Source organism: Bufo bufo, chromosome 7 (genome assembly GCF_905171765.1).
Source record: "Bufo bufo chromosome 7, aBufBuf1.1, whole genome shotgun sequence".
In the NCBI taxonomy this organism is placed as follows: domain Eukaryota; kingdom Metazoa; phylum Chordata; class Amphibia; order Anura; family Bufonidae; genus Bufo; species Bufo bufo.
In genome coordinates this window covers 64,106,471-64,129,959 of record NC_053395.1, presented here as the reverse complement: position 1 = coordinate 64,129,959, position 23,489 = coordinate 64,106,471, and the positions used below count along the sequence as shown (strand labels likewise).

The following is a 23,489-nucleotide window of genomic DNA, read 5'->3' as shown; positions in this document are numbered from 1 at the left end:
ATTGGAAACCAGCTTCTGCTCCCCATACTTTAAAACAGTATATTGAACAGCGAGTCTCTTTAATGCTCGACCGCTCGGGTGCCTGTCTGTGTTGCGAATGAGTCCTTGTTCTCTTTTTTTTCTTTTTCTTTTCTTCAATGCTTCCTGTAAACTTCGTATTACCTCACTGATTCAGTGTTGGGAAGCGGCTTAAATTGCTTACTCAGATCAAGTTATAGACCATGAATCCAGTCACTTTGTTCCAGAAGATTAAACATATTTTAATTTATTCTGTGTTTTACCGTAAAGTGCTCTTCAATGACACGCAAAATTGAATCTGAAAAACAGGGAAAACAAATCCTGATGTTTCTGGAAGTACTAGAGAATCGACTGTTCCAGAAAATGTGGCTAATTTTTACTTCTGTCAAAGCACAATTGGCTTGCTATTGAATTAACCAAGACCAGGGGCTGTTAGTGAAGAGTTATCGCATTGTCTTTTCCGATGCGAAGTATCATTGTGCATAAACTGACATGTCAGGAGAGGTGACGGGTCCTCCTTAACAGGGGAATTCTCATCTGAGACAAATATGTCCCCATTTTCTGATAGGTGCGGGTCCCACCGCTGGGACCCGCACCTATATCGACAACAGAGTGGGGAAGGTGGTGGTTGGAGGACCCCGGGTTTCCCCGGATCTGGCCACCACCAAGCACTGTCACCATAGAAATGAATGGGAGTGCACCTTGCATTGCGCCGCCACCTCTCCCATTCACTTCTATGGGCCCGACGGAAATAGCCAAAGCAGCGCTCATCTACTTTGAGAAATAAATGGAGGGCGGCTGCACATGCGCAGTGCGCCCTCCACCACTTTCAGGGCTCCGTTCTTAGTGTAACTGAGCCGAACGTTGCCTACGGACCACATTAGGGTACATGCACAAGTTCAGGATTCATGTGCGGAGAATCCGCATTGAAATCCGCAGATGTTCACAGGCAAATCTGTGCGGTCAATCCACATCAATTTGGTGCGGATTTTACTAAATGAATGGAGAAAATCCGGTCAGGAAAAATAAAATAAATTGACATTCTGCAGATTAAAAAATCCGCACCGCAGGTCAAAAACCACGTGGAAAAAAATCTGTATCGTGAGCATTGAGAATTCTCATAGAATGCAATGTACATGACCTATGGTGCGGCTTTTCCACACGCAAATCAGCGCGGATTTTCCGCGCGCAATCCTGATCGTGTGCAATTGGCCTTATAGTCTATGGGGCCCATAGGCTCCGTTCAGCTCAGTTATGTGCCGAATCCGTCCTTTCGGTCCATTATAGGAGCAGGAGAACAGAAAGGCTGAACGCTGATGTGAACATGTTTGACAGTATTTTGGGCAAACTTGATTATAACTCTAAAAAGCATTTCTAAATCTAGGGAAATTTAAATCTAGTGTTCTCTGTTTTGGAGGCTTTCGGGCTAGTAGGAGACTGGCTGCCATGGAACTAGTAGTCCACAATCAGTAGTATTTGTAATGTACTGAAAACATCTGGAAACATTTACATACATTTATGTGCATGATGTTCCCTTCTCTTTTTATATGCTGCCCTTGTTCATGCTGTATCATTGAGGTTTTCTGGCCCTTGAAGCCGCTTTCTGGAATAAGTAGTAGTTTTCGGCTGTTCATGCCTTCAACAGTGTTTGTCTGACCAAAAGCCGCGCTTTGCCAGAAAGAGGCCGCATCCCGTTATATTTAATGGGGTCTGGCAGTGAACGGCCCTATCTGGCTAGGCTGGATCTACTGAATCCTGGCTGTCTGGTCTCTGCCGGATCAGTCAAACGGCATGAACATGCCCTAGGGGGTTTGGTAAGGTGTCCTCAACATGCAGGCAACCACTTTTTGTTTGCAGATTGTCAGCTGGGTTATTCAGATATTTAATTTTCCCTTCAGTTTCTGAAATAAAAGGGTGTCTTGAGACTTTTAGCTCACCCTGTACATCGGATGCAGTAAGCTTTCACAGCCATTATCTGTGGTAATGAAATACTGTCGTTGTGTCTTCGTACTGGGAATCGAATGCTTGGGCTGGGAAATTCATTCATGCTCAAATTCTTTCCTCGGCAGATGGCCGTTATCAGTTATAATGTAGCCTGCAAGCCATAGCTGGTTATTATACCTGTGTGGACACTACAGATGGTGTGAAATCGTAGAAAGCACGACACCTTTAGATATAGAATAATCTAATGCCTGGAAATAATGCATGGAACAACTTCTGTATATTAATATGTCATTTGTTTTTGTTTTTCATTTCAGGCAATTCGAGTCTTCTTTATGTTAAGGGCGCTCTCACTACAGTTGCGGAAAGAGCCAGAGACTCAGCTTCCATTGACCCGGGAGGAAGACCTGATAAAGACAGATGATGTGCTGGATCTCAGTGAGTCCCACTTCTCCTCATTGTAGAACCTTTTCTTCTTCTAATCCTTGTGACATTTCCAATACCCCTTCCCTCTGATAAGATATTTTAAGAACATACTGAACTGTTTCATTTGCTTACAAGTACCTGTCGCGTGTTCATCCACCTTCTCTTCCATCATCTGTACAGTTAGTACTGCTTAGAAGGGTTGTCCTACAAAAAATATTCTGCCTTTTCCAAACCAGCACCAGGATCTAAATACTTTTTTAATTGCATCTAATTGCCGTAAATATTTGGTATAGCCACTGAGTTATTCAATGAAATCTACCTGTATAGTGCCACCTGTTGTTTGTTCTTTTCCTTATTTCTTGTCCACCTCACGAAGGTGGTCGCATGCGCTCAGTTTAAATCTTCAACTGCCATCAGCCATTTTTTTATGTTAGAAGCTGTGGCAGTTACAGGGAAAGGGCTACAACAGAAAGGCCGTGCCTCCTGAGAAAGGACTCGCCCCCTGAGATGCCAGCCAAAAATAAATCTAGCAGAGCATTTGGAGCAATGAATGGGGAGATCTTTGGATCCACGTGAGGTACAGGGCTGGTTCTAGCTTTGATAGAAAAGTATTGTCATGTACTATATGATGTCTGATTTTCATTTTTATATCAATCATGGCATTACACCCTTAATATCATTTCTCCTGAAGGAAACAAATTACCAACAGCCTGAGGCTTCATAGTCTGCTTCCCTGACTAGTGGGAGGTTTACCAAGTCCTTGTAGTTGGTCTGACTCTTAAGTAACCAAGGCAATGAATGGTTATTATTACCTGGACGTTTAGTGCTCTACACAGGCTGTGCCTTAAATGTGTTATAGGGAGCTGCACCTATCTTTAGAATGGTGCCCGTCTTGTGCTGCCGGGGAATGGAGAGGTGACCACATTTGCGTGGTTCTCTCCATTTGGGAGTCCCAAAAACAGCCAAGTGCTCTAACTTTTTCTAGCTCTATTTTCAGAACGTTGGACTCCACCACTGATGCATACACTGGTCTTCATCACCACAGTCACATGTGATTACTCTGCCCACACAGAGCAAACTGTCTGTGGATGGCTCTATTTTTTATTTTATTTTTTGCTTTGTTTAACTTTTTATGTGACATTACTATTAACTTAAAGGAGTATTCCAGGATTACAGTAGTTTCTAGCCAGTTCCCAGAGTTTGGCAATCTTTTACTCACCAGTCTGCTTACATCCAGCTGGGATACAGGAGGATGACATGCACAGTTGCCAACCAGAATGTTTCTTTTTTCTGGACAACTTATCCCAAAATCGTGGACAGACACATTTATTTTTCAGACAAATTGGAAAACCGTAATGATTGAAAAGATAAGTAATACATGTCTATAGCTCAATATACTGATAAGAACTCATTACCAGTGTTTACTATGAGTTGTCAAATGATAATTACCACCAAAATAATCTAGTCAAGTACCACAGCCTCAAAAAAATCACGTACATGTCTATTTATTTATTTTTCATGGACACAGGAAAAAAGTTGCTTCTTTTTACGGACTGTCTTGAAATTTCTGGATGGTTGACATGTCTTCAATTGACACATCAGTGCTGGGTCACGTGCCATTTTGGGACATGTCACGGCTCAGGCCAGTCATTGACTACTGCATAGCATGTGAACCTAATCCATAGCCCAGCTTGAATTAAAAGACTGGGGACTGGAAGAACAGAGCCAGGGTGCCAATATGGAGAGGCGGGGAGCAGGTGAATGTGAGTTTTTCAACCAGTTTGGTGGACTGGCCAAAAATCTGTCATTAAACCTCTTTAAGGATACAGCTTTAAGAAAGGCCTTTTCATGTGACAAATAGCAGTGAGAACAATACCTAAGGGCAAATTCTGCTAACCGGTTCCCCTTAAGCTGCAATATTACAGATTGTTCCTATATTTTTTCACAATTCGCAAAAAAGCTAAACAAACATTACATTTACCAGTAAAAAGAAGTGAAACCGCAGATGTCTTTGAAGTTTTTCTGTAGAAAAATATGCCTTTGTGGGATGTAGTTCTTGAGAACTGCACAAGTGCATTGGTTTGTCGTTTTGGCAGTAGGAGCCTTGTGCTTCTCTAGAATAGTTTATGATCGTTTATATGAAATAATCATATTCTCTCTGAAGTAGATATTTGATAGACAGCTAATTAAAAAAGAACATAGAACCCATTTTTTGCCAGGGTTGCAATACTTTTAAGGCTGCAGGCTACGCTATTCTTGCCATCAAAAATATCAGATTGACCAATATTACCAGGTTCAGGGTTTCACTACTCACAAAAAGTTAGGGATACAGTATTTGGCTTGTGGGTGAAATTTCAGGATGAACCTAAAATACACATTTACAGGTGAACTTTATCTGACCTTCTCTAAACCTTTGAATGCACATGTCAAACTGTTCAGTGTGTTAGGAGTTTTTGCACAACTTGCTGTAACAAGGAGCTTAACGGCAAAATTTTCAACAGGCGTTTGATCCATGAATCGCCCAAAAAATTTCCTGGTTCAATTAGAATTGGTATATAAACAGTCTTCCTCTTCATGCTGTTCACATTTTGACATCATGAGACCAAGACGACACCTAACAATTGATCAACAGTACCTCGCCATTGTGAGGCTTCAAGCAGGATGTTCTCAGACCGGAGTGGCCACTGAGCTCAGAGTGTCGCAGAAAGTCATAGAAATGGACTTCCTTTGGCCACATCCCTCACTGATGACCGCTTCATTGTGAACAATGCCCTGCGGAACCGGATGATGAATTCCACGCAACTCCAGTGTCACCGCCAGTTCTGTGAGAAGGTCTGGCAGACGTTCTTCTCTACCTCTTGTATGATGTTCTTTGTTTTGGTTTCACTTTCATATCTCCTTTCCTTCTGCCAGGTTTTACTTATTTAGACTAATCGTCTTCCTTTATATTCCCTCCCATACTGCCTCACTTTGCGGTTTATACTACTTCCTGGATGAAGTGTTCACTGCTGGAGGATGCTTCTGCTGTTTGCTCAGATTAGTCCTTTACTTTATTGTGTTTCCTTGCTAGCTTGATTCTAGGTGACCCTGACTCCGTCCGTATTAAGTGCAGGGAGCCGGTGGTCGTGTCCCCTCACTATTATAGGGTTTTCAGGTGTCACACAGACTTAGGTACGTGGGCATGCAATCGTCTACCATCGAGACCCTTGCATGTGCATAGCAGTCAGGGAGAGCTCTTAGGGTTTTATAGGGCTCACCTATAAGCTCCTTAGTTTGGGATCAAGCTAGTCGCTCGTTTATTCATAAGTTCCAGCTATCTGCAAACTTCACCCGTGACATTATAAACCGCCATAACCATCTTAAGCATGGATCCGGTTTCAGCCTTGATTGACCGCATGCAAGGTCTTTCACTGAAGGTAGCAGATCTCCGTAAAACTGTGTCTCAGTTTCAGGTGACCGGGTTCTGCTGGCGTTCATGGAGTTTGTTCCGAGCCTAAGATCTTGCTTCCGGATACGTTCTCCGGGGGTAGTGAGAATTCTGTTCGCTTTAGAGAGGCTTGCAAATTCCATTTTCGACTACTTCCCCATTCCTCTGGTGATGAGGAGCAGAGGGTGGGGATCATCATCTCGCTGCTCAGGGATAATGCTCAGTCCTGGGCCTTCTCGCTGCCGGTGGGGGCACGGCCCCTCCGATCGGTGGATGAATTTTTTGTAGCCCTGGGGCAGATATATGATGACCCGGATTGCTCTGGCTGAATCTAAGCTGCGTTTTTTATGCCAGGGTAAACACTCCGCAGAGATATATTGTTCTGAATTTCGGAGATGGGCAGCTGATACTGGTTGGAATGATGCTGCACTCTGAAGTAAATTTTGCCATGGTCTTTCGGAAAGATTGAAAGATGCATTCGCTTTTCATGAGAGACCAGCGTCGTTAGAGTCAGCCATGTCTCTAGCTGTTCATATTGACAGGCGTCTTAGAGAGAGAGAGGAGACTACTCTTTCCTGTCATATTCAGCCCAAGGACAGTGGGGCTGTCTCATTCAGTGCGCAGGGGTCTCAGTCTGTCTCAATTTCCTCTGAGGAGGAGGCCATGCAGCTGGGTTTGCTTGCCTCTGATACAGGGGTTTGTTTCTGTTGTGGCGGTATAAATCATTTAGCTAATGTTTGCCCCTCTAGGAGATTCATGAAGTTTTCTGAGGGTAATAAAAACAAAACAAAGCAAAAAAAAAAACCTCTAAAACCTTTCCATTTGCTACTATTGGCAAGGTTGATGCGGAAATTAAAGGTTTGCCGTTTGCTTGTAGTTCCCGTTTTCTCCTACCTGCCAGGGTGGCGCTAGACAGCAAGAACATTGTTTGTGAGATTTTTGTAGATAGTGGAGCAGCTGTCAATCTCATTGATAATCAATTTGCAACAGCGCATGGTTTCCAGGTATGCACTTTGGAAGGATATACCTGTTTTTGCTATCGATTCCGCTCCACTTTCTCAAAGATCGTTAAAGGGCATAGTTCACAATATCCGTTTGACTGTGGGTGACGCTCATGTTTAGGATATGTCATGTTTTGTCTTAAGCGGATTACCTACTCACCTGCCTCACTAAACATAACCCCACCATTGATTGGCAAGCAAGGCAAATAAATGGTTGGAATGAGTTTTGCAGAGAGAATTGCTTCACGGCATCTCTTTCAGAGGTTTCTACCAAGACTGTGCCATCTTTTTTTCTCTGAATTTTCGGATGTGTTTTCTGAGAGTGGTGTCCAGGAGTTGCCCCCTCACCGGGAGTACGACTGCCCTATTAATCTCATCCCAGGCGCCAAGCTGCCAAAATCACGACTATACAATCTCTCCCAACCTGAAAGGGTCGCTATGCGTACTTATATCTCTGAGAGCCTGAGAAAGGGACACATCCGACCCTCGAAGTCACCTGTTGCCGCTGTTTTTTTTTTTGTTAAGAAAAAAGATGCTTCTTTAAGACCTTGTCTGGATTTCAGGGAGCTGAATCGTATCACGATTCGTGACCCGTATCCGCTTCCTCTGATCCCGGACCTGTTTAACCAGATTGTTAGGGCTAAAGTTTATTCTAAGTTGGATTTAAGAGGGGCATGCAATCTAGTCAGGGTCAGGGAAGGGGACGAATGGAAGACGGCCTTCAATACGGCCTTCATTTCGAGAATTTGGTTATGCCCTTTGGTTTGATGAATGCTACGGCCCTCTTCCAACATTTTGTGAACAGCATTTTTTATCATTTAATGGGGAAATTTGTACTGGTGTATCTAGATGACATTTAGATTTTTTTTCTCCTGATTTCAAGACTCATCGGGACCACCTATGTCAGGTCTTGTTGATTCTGCGGGAGAATAAATTGTACGCTAAACTGGAAAAATGTGCGTTTGCGGTTCCGGAGATTCAATTTCTTGGTTTTCTTCTCTCCGCTTCTGGTTTTCGCATGGACCCTGAGAAGGTCCGCGCTGTGCTTGATTGGGAGCTTCCTGAGAATCAGAAGGCGCTGATGCGGTTTTTGGGTTTTGCCAATTATTACAGAAAGTTCATTTTGAATTATTCCTCTGTTGTTAAAAGGAACCTGTCACCAGGATTTTGTGTATAGAGCTGAGGACATGGGTTGCTAGATGGCCGCTAGCACATGCGCAATACCCAGGCCTCATAGCTCTGTGTGCTTTTATTGGGTAAAAAAAACGATTTGATACATATGCAAATTAACCTGAGATCAGTCCTGTACGTGAGATGAGTCAGGGACAGGACTCATCTCAGGTTAATTTGTATATGTATCAAATCGGGTTTTTTACACCATAAAAGCACACAGAGCTATGGGGACTGAATATTGTGGATGTGCTAGCGGCCATCTAGCAACCCATGTCCTCAGCTCTATACACAAATACCAGTGACCGGTTCTCTTTAAGCCACTCACTGATATGACTAAAAAGGGGGTGGATTTTTCCTTGTGGTCGGTAGATGCGCTTAAAGCCTTTTCTAGTATTAAAGAGAGTTTTGCTTCCGCTCCCATTTTGGTACAACCTGATGTCTCTCTACCTTTTATTGTTGAGGTGGATGCTTCTGAGGTGGGTGTGGTTGCGGTCTTATCTCAGGGTCCCTCTCCTGCCAAATGGCGACCATGTGCCTTTTTCTCAAGGAAACTATCCTCTGCAGAGAGAAATTACGATGTGGGAGATAGGGAGTTGTTGGCCATCAAATTAGCTTTTGAGGAATGGCGCCATTGGTTAGAGGGAGCCAGACACCCTATTACTGTGTTTACCGACCATAAGAATCTGGCCTACTTGGAATCGGCCAAGCGTCTGAACCCGAGAGAGGCCAGATGGTCTTTGCTCTTTTCTAGGTTTAATTTTGTTGTTACGTTCCGCCCTGGGGTTAAAAATGTGAAGGCGGATGCCCTGTCACGTTGTTTTCCGGGAGGGGGGAACTTTGAAGACCCGGGTCCCATTTTGGCTGAAGGGGTGGTCGTCTCTGCTCTTTATCCTGATTTGGAGGCAGAGGTTCAGGCAGCCCAGGCAGAAGCTCCTGATCTTTGTCCTCCTGGGAGATTGTTTGTGCCTCTAGCTTTACGACACAAGGTTTTTAAGGAGCACCACGATACTGTCCTTGCTGGGCACCCAGGGAGTAGAGCCACAGTGGATCTCATTGCTCATAGATTCTGGTGGCCGGCTCTTCGTAAGACGGTTGAGGGTTTTGTGGCAGCCTGCGAGACCTGCGCTCGTGCCAAGGTCCCTCATTCACGGCCATCGGGTTCTCTCATCCCGTTACCCATTCCTTCCCGTCCTTGGACGCATCTGTCCATGGACTTCATTACGGACCTGCCTCATTACTCGAGGAAGACTGTGATTCTGGTGGTAGTGGACCGTTTTAACAAAATGGCACATTTCATTCCCTTTCCTGGGTTACCCAATGCTAAGACGCTGGCGCAAGCGTTTGTTGATCATATTGTTAAATTGCATGGCATTCTTTCAGACATCATTTCTGATAGGGGCACGCAATTTGTTTCCAGATTCTGGAAGGCCTTCTGTTCTCGCTTGGGGGTTCGGTTGTCGTTCTCTTCTGCTTTTCACCCGCAGTCGAATGGTCAGACCGAACGCGTCAATCAGAATCTGGAGACATATCTGCGCTGTTTTGTGGCGGAGAATCAGGAGGATTGGTATTCTTTTTTTGTCCCTTGCTGAGTTTGCTTTAAATAACCGTCGCCAGGAGTCCTCGGATAAGTCACCATTTTTTGGTGCATATGGGTTTCATCCGTATTTTGGGACATTCTCTGGAGAGGGGTCTTCTGGTTTACCTGATGAGGAGAGATTTTCCTCGTCTTTGTCATTTATTTGGCAAAAGATTCAGGGTAATCTGAAAAGGATGAGTGAGAGATATAAGCATGTGGCGGATAAGAGACGTGTGCCTGGTCCGGACCTGAATGTGGGTGATCTGGTGTGGTTGTCTACAAAGAATATCAAACTAAAGGTTCCCTCCTGGAAGTTGGGTCCTAAGTTTATTGGGCCTTACAAGATCTTGTCCGTCATCAATCCCGTTGCCTTCCATCTTGATCTTCCTCAGACTTGGAAGATCCATAATGCTTTTCACAAGTCCCTATTAAAACCTTATGTCCAACCCACTGTACCCTCCTCTTTGCCTCCTCCTCCGATTATTGTTGATGGTAATCTTGAATTTCAGGTCTCTAGGATTGTGGATTCTCGCATTATCCGCGGTTCACTTCAGTACCTCGTTCATTGGGAGGGTTATGGTCCTGAGGAGAGGATGTGGGTCCCAGTGGCGGACATTATGGCCACTCATCTCATCAGGCCTTTCCATAGGTCTCATCCTGAGAAGGTGGGCTCTGAGTGTCCGGAGTCCACCCGTAGAGGGAGGGGTACTGTCACCGCCAGTTCTGTGAGAAGGTCTGGCAGACGTTCTTCTCTACCTCTTGTATGATGTTCTTTGTTTTGGTTTTCACTTTCTCATCTCCTTTCCTTCTGCCAGGTGTCACTTATTTAGACTAATCGTCTTCCTTTATATTCCCTCCCATTCTGCCTCACTTTGCGGTTTATACTACTTCCTGGATGAAGTGTTCACTGCTGGAGGCTGCTTTTGCTGTTTGCTTAGATTAGTCCTTTACTTTATTGTGTTTCCTTGCTGGCTTGATTCTAGGTGACCCTGACTCCGTCCGTATTAAGTGCAGGGAGCCGGTGGTCGTGTCCCCTCACTATTATAGGGTTTTCAGGTGTCACACAGACTTGGGTACGTGGGCATGCAATCGTCTACCATCGAGACCCTTGCATGTGCATAGCAGTCAGGGAGAGCTCTTAGGGTTTTGTAGGGCTCATCTATAAGCTCCTTACTTTGGGATCAAGCCAGTCGCTCGTTTATTCATAAGTTCCAACTATCTGCAAACTTCACACCTGACATCCAGGCACATTTAAGGGAGGTGAGAGGCACCCAAGTGTCACATCAGATCATTTTAAACCGTTTACATCAGTGTGGTCTACGTGCTAGACAAACTGCAAGGGTACCTGACCACAGGCGTCATCGTCTTTCATGGGTCAGGGAGCATCTACGCTAGAAGAGGGACCAGTGGGCTTCAGTGCTGTTCACTGATGAAAGTCAATCCATGCTGAGCAGAAATGATGGCTGCCAACGATGTTGTAGATGTCAAGGAGAGCGCTATGCATCAGCCACTGTTGTCACCAGACGAGCCTTTGGTGGAGGTGGTGTGATGTTAGCGTGGGCACATGTGTCTAGTCAATACAGAAGTGCCCTACACTTTGTGAATGGTACAGTGACAAGCCCACACTACTTGAATAACATCATTAATCCAGTCATTATGCCTCTGCATGAAAAACACAGGCCTAATTTCATCTTCATGGACGACAATGCACCAGCTCATCGAGGTCACATTAATAGGGAACTGCTGGAGACTGGGCTACCTCAAATGGAGTGATCTGCACTTTCTCCAGACCTGAATCCCATTGAAAACCTATGGGATCAGCTGAGTCGCCGTGTAGAGACTCTTAACTCTGTACCCCAGAACCTCAATGGCCTGGGGGCCGTCCTTCAAGAAGAGTGGGAAGCCATGCCTCAGCAGGCAAAAAGGCCCCTTTCACACGTCGAGAATTCCACGAGGGTGCAATGCGTGAGGTGAACGTATTGCACCCGCACTGAATCCAGACCCATTCACTTCAAAGGGGCTGTTCAGATGATTTTCACGCATCACTTGTGCTTTGCGTGAAAATCGCAGCATGTTCTATATTCTGCGTTTTTTACACAACGCAGGCCCCATAGAAATGAATGGGAATGCGTGAAAATCACATAGCATCCGCAAGCAAGTGCAGATGCAACGCGATTTTCACACATGGTTGCTAGGAGATGATGAAAATTGATAAATGTAAATTTACTGTAGTATTTTCCCTTTATAATATGGTTATAAAGGAAAATAATAGCATTCTTAATACAGAATTCTTAGTAAAATGTGGCTTGAGGGGTTAAAAAAAATAACTCACATCATCCTCTTTTTCTCGCAATTACGTCATCAAAGGTCCTTTTGCAGGTCCTAAAAGAAAAAGAAAGAAGGACATGCTGGCTGCGCGAACAAGAGGATGAGGTGAGTTAATATATTTTTTTAACCCCTCAAGCCACATTGTAGTAAGCATTCTGTATTAAGAATGCAATTATTTTCCTTTATAACCATGTTATAAGGGAAAATAATAAAATGAATAGAATACCTAACCCAAACCCGAACTTCAGTGAAAAAGTCTGGGTTCGGGTCAGGGTACCACATTCAGTTTTTTTCTCACGCGCATTCAAAACGCACAGTCAAAACTGACTGCAATTGCGTGCCTACTCGCACATTTTCCTCCCCCTTAGTAACGCCCCTAAACTCCTCCTGGCTCAGTCCTTTGAAAGGTGATTAGGTCAGAAGCAATACTCTATCTCCAGCCTGCAGCCCCATTTCCCTGCATTGGAGGCGTTTACTATGCTAATTAGCATAGTTCCCTTGCCTCATTCATTGTGAACAACACGCCCTGCCCGGTGATGTCACCGGACCAGAGGGGCGTGGCTTAGCGTGATTTGTTGCCGCCGAGGTACCGCCCCTTAGACCGCTTTGCATAATGCCTGCGACTGATGGTGACGTCACCGGGCTCCCTGCGAAGCGGCTTTGCTCTGCAGAAGGGACCCGGTACGTCACTGAATCTGAGAAAAGACTCGCTTCCTGCTGAGAATTTGTGTAATGAATACGGGGCATCAGAAAAGTATGGGAAAGGTAGGACAGTCATGTAGGAGATATTTATGTCCTTGTTAAACAATTAAACCAATGTCCCCAATCCCGGACAACCCCTTTAAATGCCCTACTTTCAGGATATAATATCTTTGTAGCATGAACTTTTTATGTTTTCCATAAATTTCACCCAAAACATTTTATGAGTAGTGTATTTACCTACTAAAGCCTCGTTCACGTGTGATCTGGGGCAAAAACACTGAACACCAAATCTCTCCATTATACCTTATTTCTGTGTAGGCTGCTGATATACAGTAGGTTCACAATCACTGATGAAAATCATTGACCAAACATTGTTTTTTTTAAAGATCTTTCTTTAATTGGATTTTACTTAGTGAACCTGTTGTTTCTGACAATGTTTTTTCTAGGGCCCAATGTTCAATGCAGCATCATGTTTTGTAGGCGTTTTGGCACTGTACCATTTCTGGCCCACCTAGTGAACAGTAGGCTCCATGGATCATTTTCTGCAGTTGGTGATCTCTTACCCATTGTGCTTATGTCCCTTATCTCACTATCTTCTTACTTATTATTATTTCATGGCCTTTCACATTTGATTGGAAGAGACACCTCTGTTTTGAATGATGGTTTCTGAAATGTTCTCCTAATGACAGTTGTAGTTTGAGTTTGGTATATGTTTCCAGCGCATACACAGTCATCTTATGTATGACCATGCTGGTGTAAAGCCTGAGGAAGGGACTAGTTCATTGCCAAAACGCATTGATTTCTTGAACACCGTGCCTTCTGGAGTATATTTCTACATTACCCCCCACTAAAGTCTATTTTTTTCCCATTGCATCAGGGGTGGACTGGCCATAGATCCTACGGGGAAATTTCTCAGTTGACCAATGCCCAGGAGGCCACCCAAGCCCTCCTCCGAGTACATAATGATCTGATGCTCTCAACATTAATTAATGCTAGGTGTATCAGGTACTTATGCACCTGGCCAGCAGCGGAAAGTGCCCTCCTGCATTCAGCTGTATTGCTGTCTCCAGGATGGTGATACATTTGAATACTGCAGCTGGGGCGGCAGTATTTTGTGCTGGACTGTGGTATTTAGTTCTGTTGGGGTGGTAGTTTGTGCTGCACTAAAGTATTGCTGGCCCCACCTACTTATGTTGGCCCTGCCTCCTGTCAATTTGTACCCTCCTACAACATGGGGCCACTTTTAGTTTTTTTTTCCAGGGCCACTTTAAGCTCCCTGTCCGCTCCTGCATTGCATCTTACCTTACACACTTGTTTCCTGTACAAGTAGAAACATTGAATTCCTTTCCCCTGTCACCACGGTACTTATCTTGGAACCTGCTGAAATACCTCAAGGTTTTAGATACTGCGAAAAGCTGCACACTTGTGCCGATCTTGATTGAAGTCCTAAGATAATACTTTTAATTGATTGCAGATAGCCAGTCAGGATCACTTAACAGAGTTTGTTCAGGCAGCTCGCTTATTAAGAATTTACTGGCAGTATGTCTGTAGCTAACTCGATTTAAGACAATATGGGATGCAGTTTACTGAAACAAATTCAATCAAGTAAATCAAATGATAGGAATCAGGATTTCTGTTGGAACAGCACATTCTAAATTTAGAGAACACAATTAAATGGATTTTTTAAAATAAATACAGCCACCTCCTCATTGCATAGAAAACCGGACAGGGACACACTGTTTAATCCCTCCCTTGTACCTTGCAATGGGGCACATGTAGCCATCCAAGGGCGGAATGAACATAGACCCTACAGGGAACTTTCCAAGTGGGCCTAAAACCAGGGGGGTGCTTTCCAGGTGGTCCGATGCCCAGGGGGCCACCTGAGCCCTCCTCGCAGCAGCCGGCTGGGTGCATAACGATCTTATGCTTTCAGCATTGATTAATACGAGGTGCGTCAGGCAGTTATGTGCCTGGCCAGTAGCCTCAGTTGTCCTCCTGAATTCAACTCTATCAACCTCCTCATGACGGTGATCCAGTTGAATACTGCAACGCGGGCAGCAGTATTTTGTGCTTCGTTGTGGTGTTTGGTTCTGCTGGGACAGTATTTTATGCTGCACTAAGGTACTGCTGGCCCTGCCTACTTTTGTTGTCCATCCTTCTGTCAATCTAGATTCGCCTACTTTAAGTTCCTAGTCTGCCCCTGTGGCCATCTTACTCCCTGGTAGGTCAAGGTTTGAGTAGTGATGAGTGATCAGTACGTTTTCCCAGCACTTACAAAAGGTGACTGCCAGGTCAAAACTTGACAGTGGAGAACTAGAACCTTTGGTTACCATGCCTATTGATAAGCAGCTTTTCCTAGATGTTTGGCTTAACCCCTTAAGGACCTAGGACGTACCGGTACGCCCTATTTCCCGAGTCCTTAAGGACCCAGGACGTACCGGTACGTCCTGACTTAAAATCTGTATTCCGGCGCCCCAGGGGTTAATTGGAACGGGATTTCGGCTGAAATCATTCAGCCGGCATCCCGTAACAATGCAGGGGGGGGTCATTTGACCCCCCCGTATCGGCGATCGCAGCAAACCGCAGGTCAATTCAGACCTGCGGTTTGCTGCGCTTTTTGCAGTTTCTGATCGCCGCGGTCCCTGACCGCGGGGATCAGAAACTTTAGAGTGGCTAAAATAAATATTTTTCACCCCCCCCCCTGCACCCCTGCACGATTTTATGCCGGCGGGTGGTGCGGGGGGGGGTGTCGCAGGCGGTGGGGGCGTTGCGGGAGGCGGGCGGTGCGGCAGGCGGGATCGCGATCCCCCGCCCGCCTCCCCATGAATGATCGTTTGCTTCTAGTGGTTATACCAGGGTGCCAGCACATTGCTGGCACCCTGGTATAAACGGCTGACATCTGTGAAGATGTCAGCCGTTTAACCCTTTCCATACCGCGGTCCGTACGGACCGCTGTTTGGAAAAAGTTAACTGTCATCGATCAGGGAGCTCCCTCCCTCTCCATCGGGGGGCTGCTGTGCCTTTGCAGCCCCCCGATGGAGAGGGAGAGAGCCCCCCTCAGCCCCGTGCTTACCCTTCCCCGTCTGCGAAGTTCTGAGCAGACGGGGAGGGTTCCCATGGCAACAGGACGCCTGCTCAGGCGTCCTGCTGTCCATGGTGCTGAACAGATCTATGCTAAAAGCACAGATCTGTTCAGTGTAAGTAAAATACAGTACAGAACAATATATATTGTTCTGTACTGTATTATACAGACACCAGACCCACTGGATCTTCAAGAACCAAGTGGGTCTGGGTCACAAAAATGTAAAAAAAAGTGAAAAAAGTTAAGATAAAAAAAAAACATTTATCACTGAATAAAAATTAAAAAAATAAAATAAACTACACATATTAGGTATCGCCGCGTCCGTAACGACCTGATATATAAAATGGTCATGTTACTTTCCCCGCACGGTGAACGCCATAAAAATAAAAAAATAAAAACTATGAGAAAATTGAAATTTTGCCCACCTTACTTCCCAAAAAAGGTAATAAAAGTGATCAAAAAAGTCGCATGTACGCCAAAATAGTACCAATCAAACCGTCATCTCATCCCGCAAAAAATGAGACCCTACTCAAGATAATCGCCCAAAAGCTGAAAAAACTATGGCTCTTAGACTATGGAGACACTAAAACATGATTTTTTTTTTTTTCAAAAATGAACTCATTCTGTAAAACTTACATAAATAAAAAAAAAGTATACATATTAGGTATCGCCGCGTCCGTATCGACCGGCTCTATAAAAATATCACATGACCTAACCCCTCAGATGACCACCGTAAAAAAATAAAAATAAAAACAGTGTAAAAAAAGCCATTTTTTGCCATCTTACGTCACAAAAAGTGTAATAGCAAGCGATCAAAAAGTCATATGCACCCCAAAATAGTGCCAATCAAACCGTCATCTCATCCCGCAAAAAATGAGACCCTACTCAACATAATCGCCCAAAAACTGAAAAAACTATGGCTCTTAGAATATGGAGACACTAAAACATTTTTTTGGTTTTAAAAATGAAGTTATTGTATAAAACTTACATAAATAAAAAAAAATGTATACATATTAGGTATCGCCGCGTCCGCGACAACCTGCTCTATAAAAATACCACATGATCTAACCTGTCAGATGAATGTTGTAAATAACAAAAAAAAAAAACGTGCCAAAAAAGCCATTTCTTGTTACCTTGCTGCACAAAAAGTGTAATATAGAGCAACCAAAAATCATATGTACCCTAAACTAGTACCAACAAAACTGCCACCCTATCCCGTAGTTTCTAAAATGGAGTCACTTTTTTGGAGTTTTTACTCTAGGGGTGCATCAGGGGGGCTTCAAATGGGACATGGTGTAAAAAAAAACAGTCCAGCAAAATATGCCTTCCAAAAACCATATGGTGTTCCTTTCCTTCTGCGCCCTGCCGTGTGCCCGTACAGCAGTTTACGACCACATATGGGGTGTTTCTGTAAACTACAGAATAAGGGCCATAAATATTGAGTTTTGTTTGGCTGTTAACCCTTGCTTTGTAACTGGAAAAAAAATATTAAAATGGAAAATCTGCCAAAAATGTGAAATTTTGAAATTGTGTCTCTATTTTCCATTAAATCTTGTGCAACACCTAAAGGGTTAACAAAGTTTGTAAAATCAGTTTTGAATAGCTTGAGGGGTGTAGTTTCTTAGATGGGGTCACTTTTATGGAATTTCTAATCTAGGGGTGCATCAGGGGGGCTTCAAATGGGACATGGTGTCAAAAAACCAGTCCAGCAAAATCTGGCTTCCAAAAACCAAACCGCGCACCTTTCACTCTACGCCCTACTGTGTGCCCGTACAGTAGTTTACGGCCACATATGGGGTGTTTCTGTAAACGGCAGAGTCAGGGCAATAAAGATACAATCTTGTTTGGCTGTTAACCCTTGCTTTGTTAGTGGAAACAATGGGTTAAAATTGAAAATTAGGCAAAAAAATGAAATTCTCAAATTTCATCCCCATTTGCCAATAACTCTTGTGCAACACCTAAAGGGTTAACGACGTATGTAAAATCAGTTTTGAATACCTTGAGGGGTGTAGTTTCTTAGATGGGGTCACTTTTAGGGAGTTTCTCCTCTAGGGGTGCATCAGGGGGCTTCAAATGGGACATGGTGTCAAAAAACCAGTCCATAAAAATCAGCCTTCCAAAAACCAAACGGCGCACCTTTCACTCTACGCCCCGCTGTGTGGCCGTACAGTAGTTTACGGTCACATATTGGGTGTTTCTGTAAACGGCAGTGTCAGGGCAATAAAGATACAATCTTGTTTGGCTGTTAACCCTTGCTTTGTTAGTGGAAAAAATGGGTTAAAATGAAAAATTTGACAAAAATATGAAATTCTCAAATTTCCTCCCCATTTGCCAATAACTCTTGTGCAACACCTAAAGGGTTAACAATGTATGCAAAATCAGTTTTGAATACCTTGAGGGGTGTAGTTTCTTAGATGGGGTCATTTTTGGGTGGTTTCTATTATGTAAGCCTCGCAAAGTGACTTCAGACCTGAACTGGTCGCTAAAAATTGAGTTTTTGTAAATTTCTGAAAAATTTCAAGATTTGCTTCTAAACTTCTAAGCCTTATAACATCCCCAAAAAATAAAATATCATTCCCAAAACAATTCAAACATGAAGTAGACATATGGGGAATGTAAAGTCATCACAATTTTTTGGGGTATTACTATGTATTACAGAAGTAGAGAAACTGAAACTTTGAAATTTGCTAATTTTTTTCAAATTTTTGGTAAATTAGGTATTTTTTTGTGCAAAAAAAATAATTTTTTGGACTTCATTTTACCAGTGTCATGAAGTACAATATGTGACGAAAAAACAATCTCAGAATGGCCTGGATAAGTCAAAGCGTTTTAAAGTTATGAGCACTTAAAGTGACACTGGTCAGATTTGCAAAAAATGGCCTGGTCCTTAAGGTGAAAATGAGCCCGGTCCTTAAGGGGTTAAAGTTGTCAAGGTAAAAAAATGAAAATCAGATATCACATGACAGTCTCTAACAAACTTAGAACCAGCCCTGTACCTCACATGGATTCAGAGATCTGCACATTCATTGCTGCAATTGCCATGCTAGATTTATTTCAAGGTGGTAGCTCAGGGGGCTTGTCTTTTTTCTGCAGCTGATCGCAGTTGAAAGACAGAACTGAGCATATTTCAATCTCAGTGGGCTGGACAGAGAACTTAAAAAAGGGCAAACAGCAGGTGGTGCTCTATAGCAGATTTCAGTAAATATAGTAACTATGGCTATAGTAACTTTTTCATTACATGCAATTACAAAAGTATTCAGATCTAGATGCTGGTTTGAAAACTGTAGAATATTTTTCACGGGGCAAACCCTTTAAGGAGTTTTTCAAAACATACTTACTAATGACCGACCCTCAGATCATTGGGGGTCTGATTCCCCCCTCGCCCCCTCATATCAGCTGTTTTCACAAGCTTTGGTGTCAGAACCAGGCACCAGAACTACACAGGTCAAAATATTGTGTACTGGCTGTGTCTATATCAGAACCAGGCACCAGAACTACACAGCTCAGAACATTGTGTACTGGCTGTGTCTATATCAGAACCAGGCACCAGAACTACACAGCTCAGAACATTGTGTAGTGGTTGTGTCTATATCAGAACCAGGCACCAGAACTACACAGCTCAGAACATTGTGTAGTGGTTGTGTCTATATCAGAACCAGGCACCAGAACTACACAGCTCAGAACATTGTGTACTGGCTGTGTCTATATCAGAACTACACGGCGCATCTGCTTTGTAATGGTGGTACTTAGTAAAAGCACTGGAGCTTGTGAAAACAGTCGATTAGCAGAGGGTGCCAGGAGCTGGATCCCTGCTGGCCTGATATTAACCTACCTGTTTTTATCATTAAGTATGTCCTGGAAAATACCTTTAAATTATTCATTAGGGAGTCTTAAGTAGCCCCTAGTTAGTAAAATAGGAGGTTCTCAATTGACTTCAAATCTACCGCACTTTTGGTCTTGCATGCTTCAAAGACTAATCAAATGAAAACAAAAAGAAGAGGCATTGTTCAAATTCTCTAATAGAAATTAAATGAAAAGAATGTAATTGTAGAGGTAGTGACGCACTAGTTGTGAATTCTGGAGTATAGTTCCTTGTCCTGTGGGACATTGACCTGATTGTCATAATTCCCAGAAAATATCTATGGTTACAAAAGCTCAAATTTGAGCTAAAGAAGTTTAACGAGAGCAAAACCACAACTGATTTGTTGATCCCTATCCAAGACACTGTAATGATTGACTTATATTATCTACCCCTACCAGTGCATACAGATTTTCTTGTTTTGAGGAGAATATGTCATAGACATTTTGGGCCAGATTTATCATTACTCTGACAGCTCACTCCACTTTCACATATGGCTAAAGTGGAAAGAGATCTGTCCAGGATACATCAGGACGTCTTCCGTTCCGGCAGTAATCCGTTTTGTGACCGGACACACAACTGCTGCAAGCTGTGGTTTTGTGTCCAGTCATAAAAATGGGGAAAAAGAACCCGTATCTGTCACTAAAAACTATGAAAGGAGCCTTAAAAACATATTTGCCACCCATTGACTTTCAGTGTATTTAGTGACGGATCCGTTTTTTTCCCGTTTGGATTTCACACAACCGCAACCTAACGGAATGGATGCATCCTGATGTGCAAAATCAAAACAGATCAGTTTAATTTTAAATCCTCTGCCGGATCTCAATACCGAAATTAACAACGCAAGTGTGAAACAGGCCTTAATCCAGTGTTTATGAGCTGTCTGGAGTTCAGAGATAAGGGCTATACATCCAGCCATCAGAGCAGCAACATGACAGGTTCAATGTGAAACTGAACGTGATATACTGTTCAAATAGGCTCAAACATAATCCTGTAGGACAAAAACTGATGGAAACTTTTAATAAAGACCAATTAAAAAAAAATAATTTAGTCCAAAATGAGTAAAATGCAATAATAAAAAATAGCCCCTGAAGTTCTCATAACCTTTAAACTGGACTGTCTCCTCAGCTATCCGAGTATAGCAAGATTCCTCTAGATGGCGGAGTGGGGAGCTGTTCATTGTTTCAGTCATTTTGATCATTACTTTCAATACTTTCAATATTTCTTTGTCTCTTCCTCCTAAGTCTGAAACCTCTAAATGCTTCAGCTTTGCGCTTCCTTTTTTGAAGCTTGCTTCTTCCTTGGAAAATCTATTTTATCCAAAGGAACAAGGCTTGTAATTCCTAGAAGTGTATCCCTTTCTCACAAAGAGGAACATAATGTCCTATGTGTCACCCGACTTTATTGTAAGATCTATACTGTATAGATACCGGTATATCAGTCATGTCTTTTTCCTGTTGCACAGAACTGGACATCTTATTACACTGTAATGATTAGATTATTACCAGAAAGGCTTTAGTAATAGGAGCTGAGCAATGCCCATACTATCTTACTTAGCAGCGATTGCATCGTGTATTCCACTTTTTTTCTTTGTAATCAAATTTGCAATTTCTTGTTTCTACACAAAAAGTTTAGTCATTTTGAAAACACTTTGCTTTACAGTTTCTGTACATCTTTCGAATTTATTGTGTAATTTTTGATATATTTATGCATAGTTTGAAAAAATTCTAACTTGGAAAGTAACACTTCTTTCACTCTGCTCCTCTGTCAGACGTGAGACCAGCCTTCTGGGCTCTCACAATGCTTTGCCCTGTGGTGATAAGAACCAGAAGATTTACGAGTTTAGCTGTAGACATGAAGAAAACGGCACCAAAGTTTGGTGCAATTTGGCACATTTCTGGCATAATTTGGCATATCTGTTTATTGAGAAATCCTCTGCGCCTAACTTGACAAGTGGCTTACTGGGAAAGTTGCGGTGCTTCATGAGAAAGGGGGCACGGCCTAATATACGACATTTAGCGCTAAACTTAAGTCTGAAATCTGGCATAAAATTGTGTGTCAGGCTAAAGGCTCATGCACACGACTGTATGTATTTTGCGGAACGGACATACGGAAAGGGAATGCACACGGAGTTACTTCAGTTTTTTTTGCAGACCCATTGAAATGAATGGTTCCACATATGATCTGCAAAAAAAAAATAAACTGAACGGACACAGAAAGAAAATACGTTCGTGTGCATGAGCCCTAAGCCAAACCAATAGGTGTTATAGAGTTAGACAAAAGTGTCTATCCCTGCACCACATTTATCATGCAGCTGAGCCCCTATGATAAATCTGGTGCACGTCTAGACCACCTGTATAGACACCACCATCTATAACAGTGTTCCCCAACTCCGGTCCCAAGGGCCCACCTGCCAGTCAGGATTTGAGAAGATTCCACAGAATCCATGGACACTAATTATGTCACCAGCTCAATACTAAAGAAATCCTGAAAACATTACCGGCAGGTGGGCCCTGAGGACTTGAGCTGAGGAACACTTGCCCCAATGTGACTTAGGCTACATGGACACTAATTATGTCACCTGCTAAATACTAAAGAAATTCTGAAAACATTACCGGCAGGTGGGCCCTGAGGACTGGAGCTGAGGAACACTTGCCCCAATGTGACTTAAGCTACATGCACTCGACCGTTGTGTGTTTTGTGGTCCGCAAATTGCGGATCCGCAAAACACGGATGGCACGGACAGCCATTAATATAACTGCCTATTCTTGTCCGCAAAACGAACAAGAATAGGACAGGTTATATTTTTTTTTTTTGGCGGACCACGGAACGGAGCAACGGATACGGACAGCACACGGAGTGCTGTCCTCATCTTTCGCGGCCCCATTGAAGTGAATGGGTCCGCATCCAAGCCGCAAAAACTGTGGCTCAGATGCGGACCAAAACAACGGTCGTGTGCATGAGGCCTTAGAAGAAAGTGATGAATTTCTGGCTATTGACAAATCAGCTGTTGGGGGCCAAGGTTCCACATACTTGTCCTGCTCAAAGGCCTTCTGCTGCCTGCATCTGCACTTATGGTAGTCATGTGTAGTCCATACTACCATATCTGTCTATATTTTTTATTTTCAGAATCTCACTAGGAAGGGCTCTAAAGGGCCACCTTTTCTAGTACATTTGAATTGCCAATGTTTGCTTCTGTTCCTGACTTTGGCTTTGTTTTCTATGTTCCTGCCTTGTCCTTTGGATACCACACCTGGAACATGTAGTACTATTCCTGGTTCTGGCTACTCTTGACTACTCCGAAATCCTCCTGCAGTAAATTCCACTCCTATTTTTGTTGGATAAGTATGAAAACCAGGGAAATCCTTGGTTTTCCGGTCAAACAACCGCACACATTTTCTTCTGCTGTCTTTAATCAGTTCCCAGAACTGTTTTCCTCCCTGGGCAGTGTGTAGCTTCCTAATGAGAAGGCAAGCGTTGAAACTGCACAGTGTTGATGGTTGTTACATGTGTGACGCATCAGCTGGTTATTTCATTTTTCCATGTTTTGTGTTGTTTCTGAGCGGTATGTTTTATGCATATTCCACAAAAAACTAACAATCCCGCTACTGTACTGTACTATAGGGCATAGATATAAAATGCAACAGAATATAAGCCATAGGTTATCTGCGACATAAAAACTTAGATTTTCTGTACATTGGGGCAATTTCCTTACTGTCTTATGAAGGAAGTACAAATGCAGCATTTCTTGCACTTGTAAGACCTGATGCGGCTGCTTCCATGTATTGATTACTTGATGGGTACCTGTCTGCTCTATGGTTTTCTTTCCTCTCGTCTTTTTTCGGTAATGCTCATTGATGCACATTTAATGTAAGTTCCTGTAAAACTTTGTGATTCTGGGTTTCTGTTAACTATTTCTTTTCATTTACACTTCTCAGAGAAAGCTACCACCTATC

At 43.2% G+C, this 23,489-nt stretch overlaps 1 protein-coding gene across 1 annotated transcript in view; it reads left to right on the top strand.

Annotated features, from left to right (window-relative positions):
• The window catches only part of CLEC16A (C-type lectin domain containing 16A), a 393,790-nt gene that overhangs the window by 149,190 nt on the left and 221,111 nt on the right, over positions 1-23,489 (top strand). Inside the window, exon 19 of the mRNA XM_040441186.1 lies at positions 2,277-2,397. Coding sequence (XP_040297120.1) covers positions 2,277-2,397 — 121 coding nt within the window. The remainder of the gene's footprint in view (positions 1-2,276; positions 2,398-23,489) is intronic.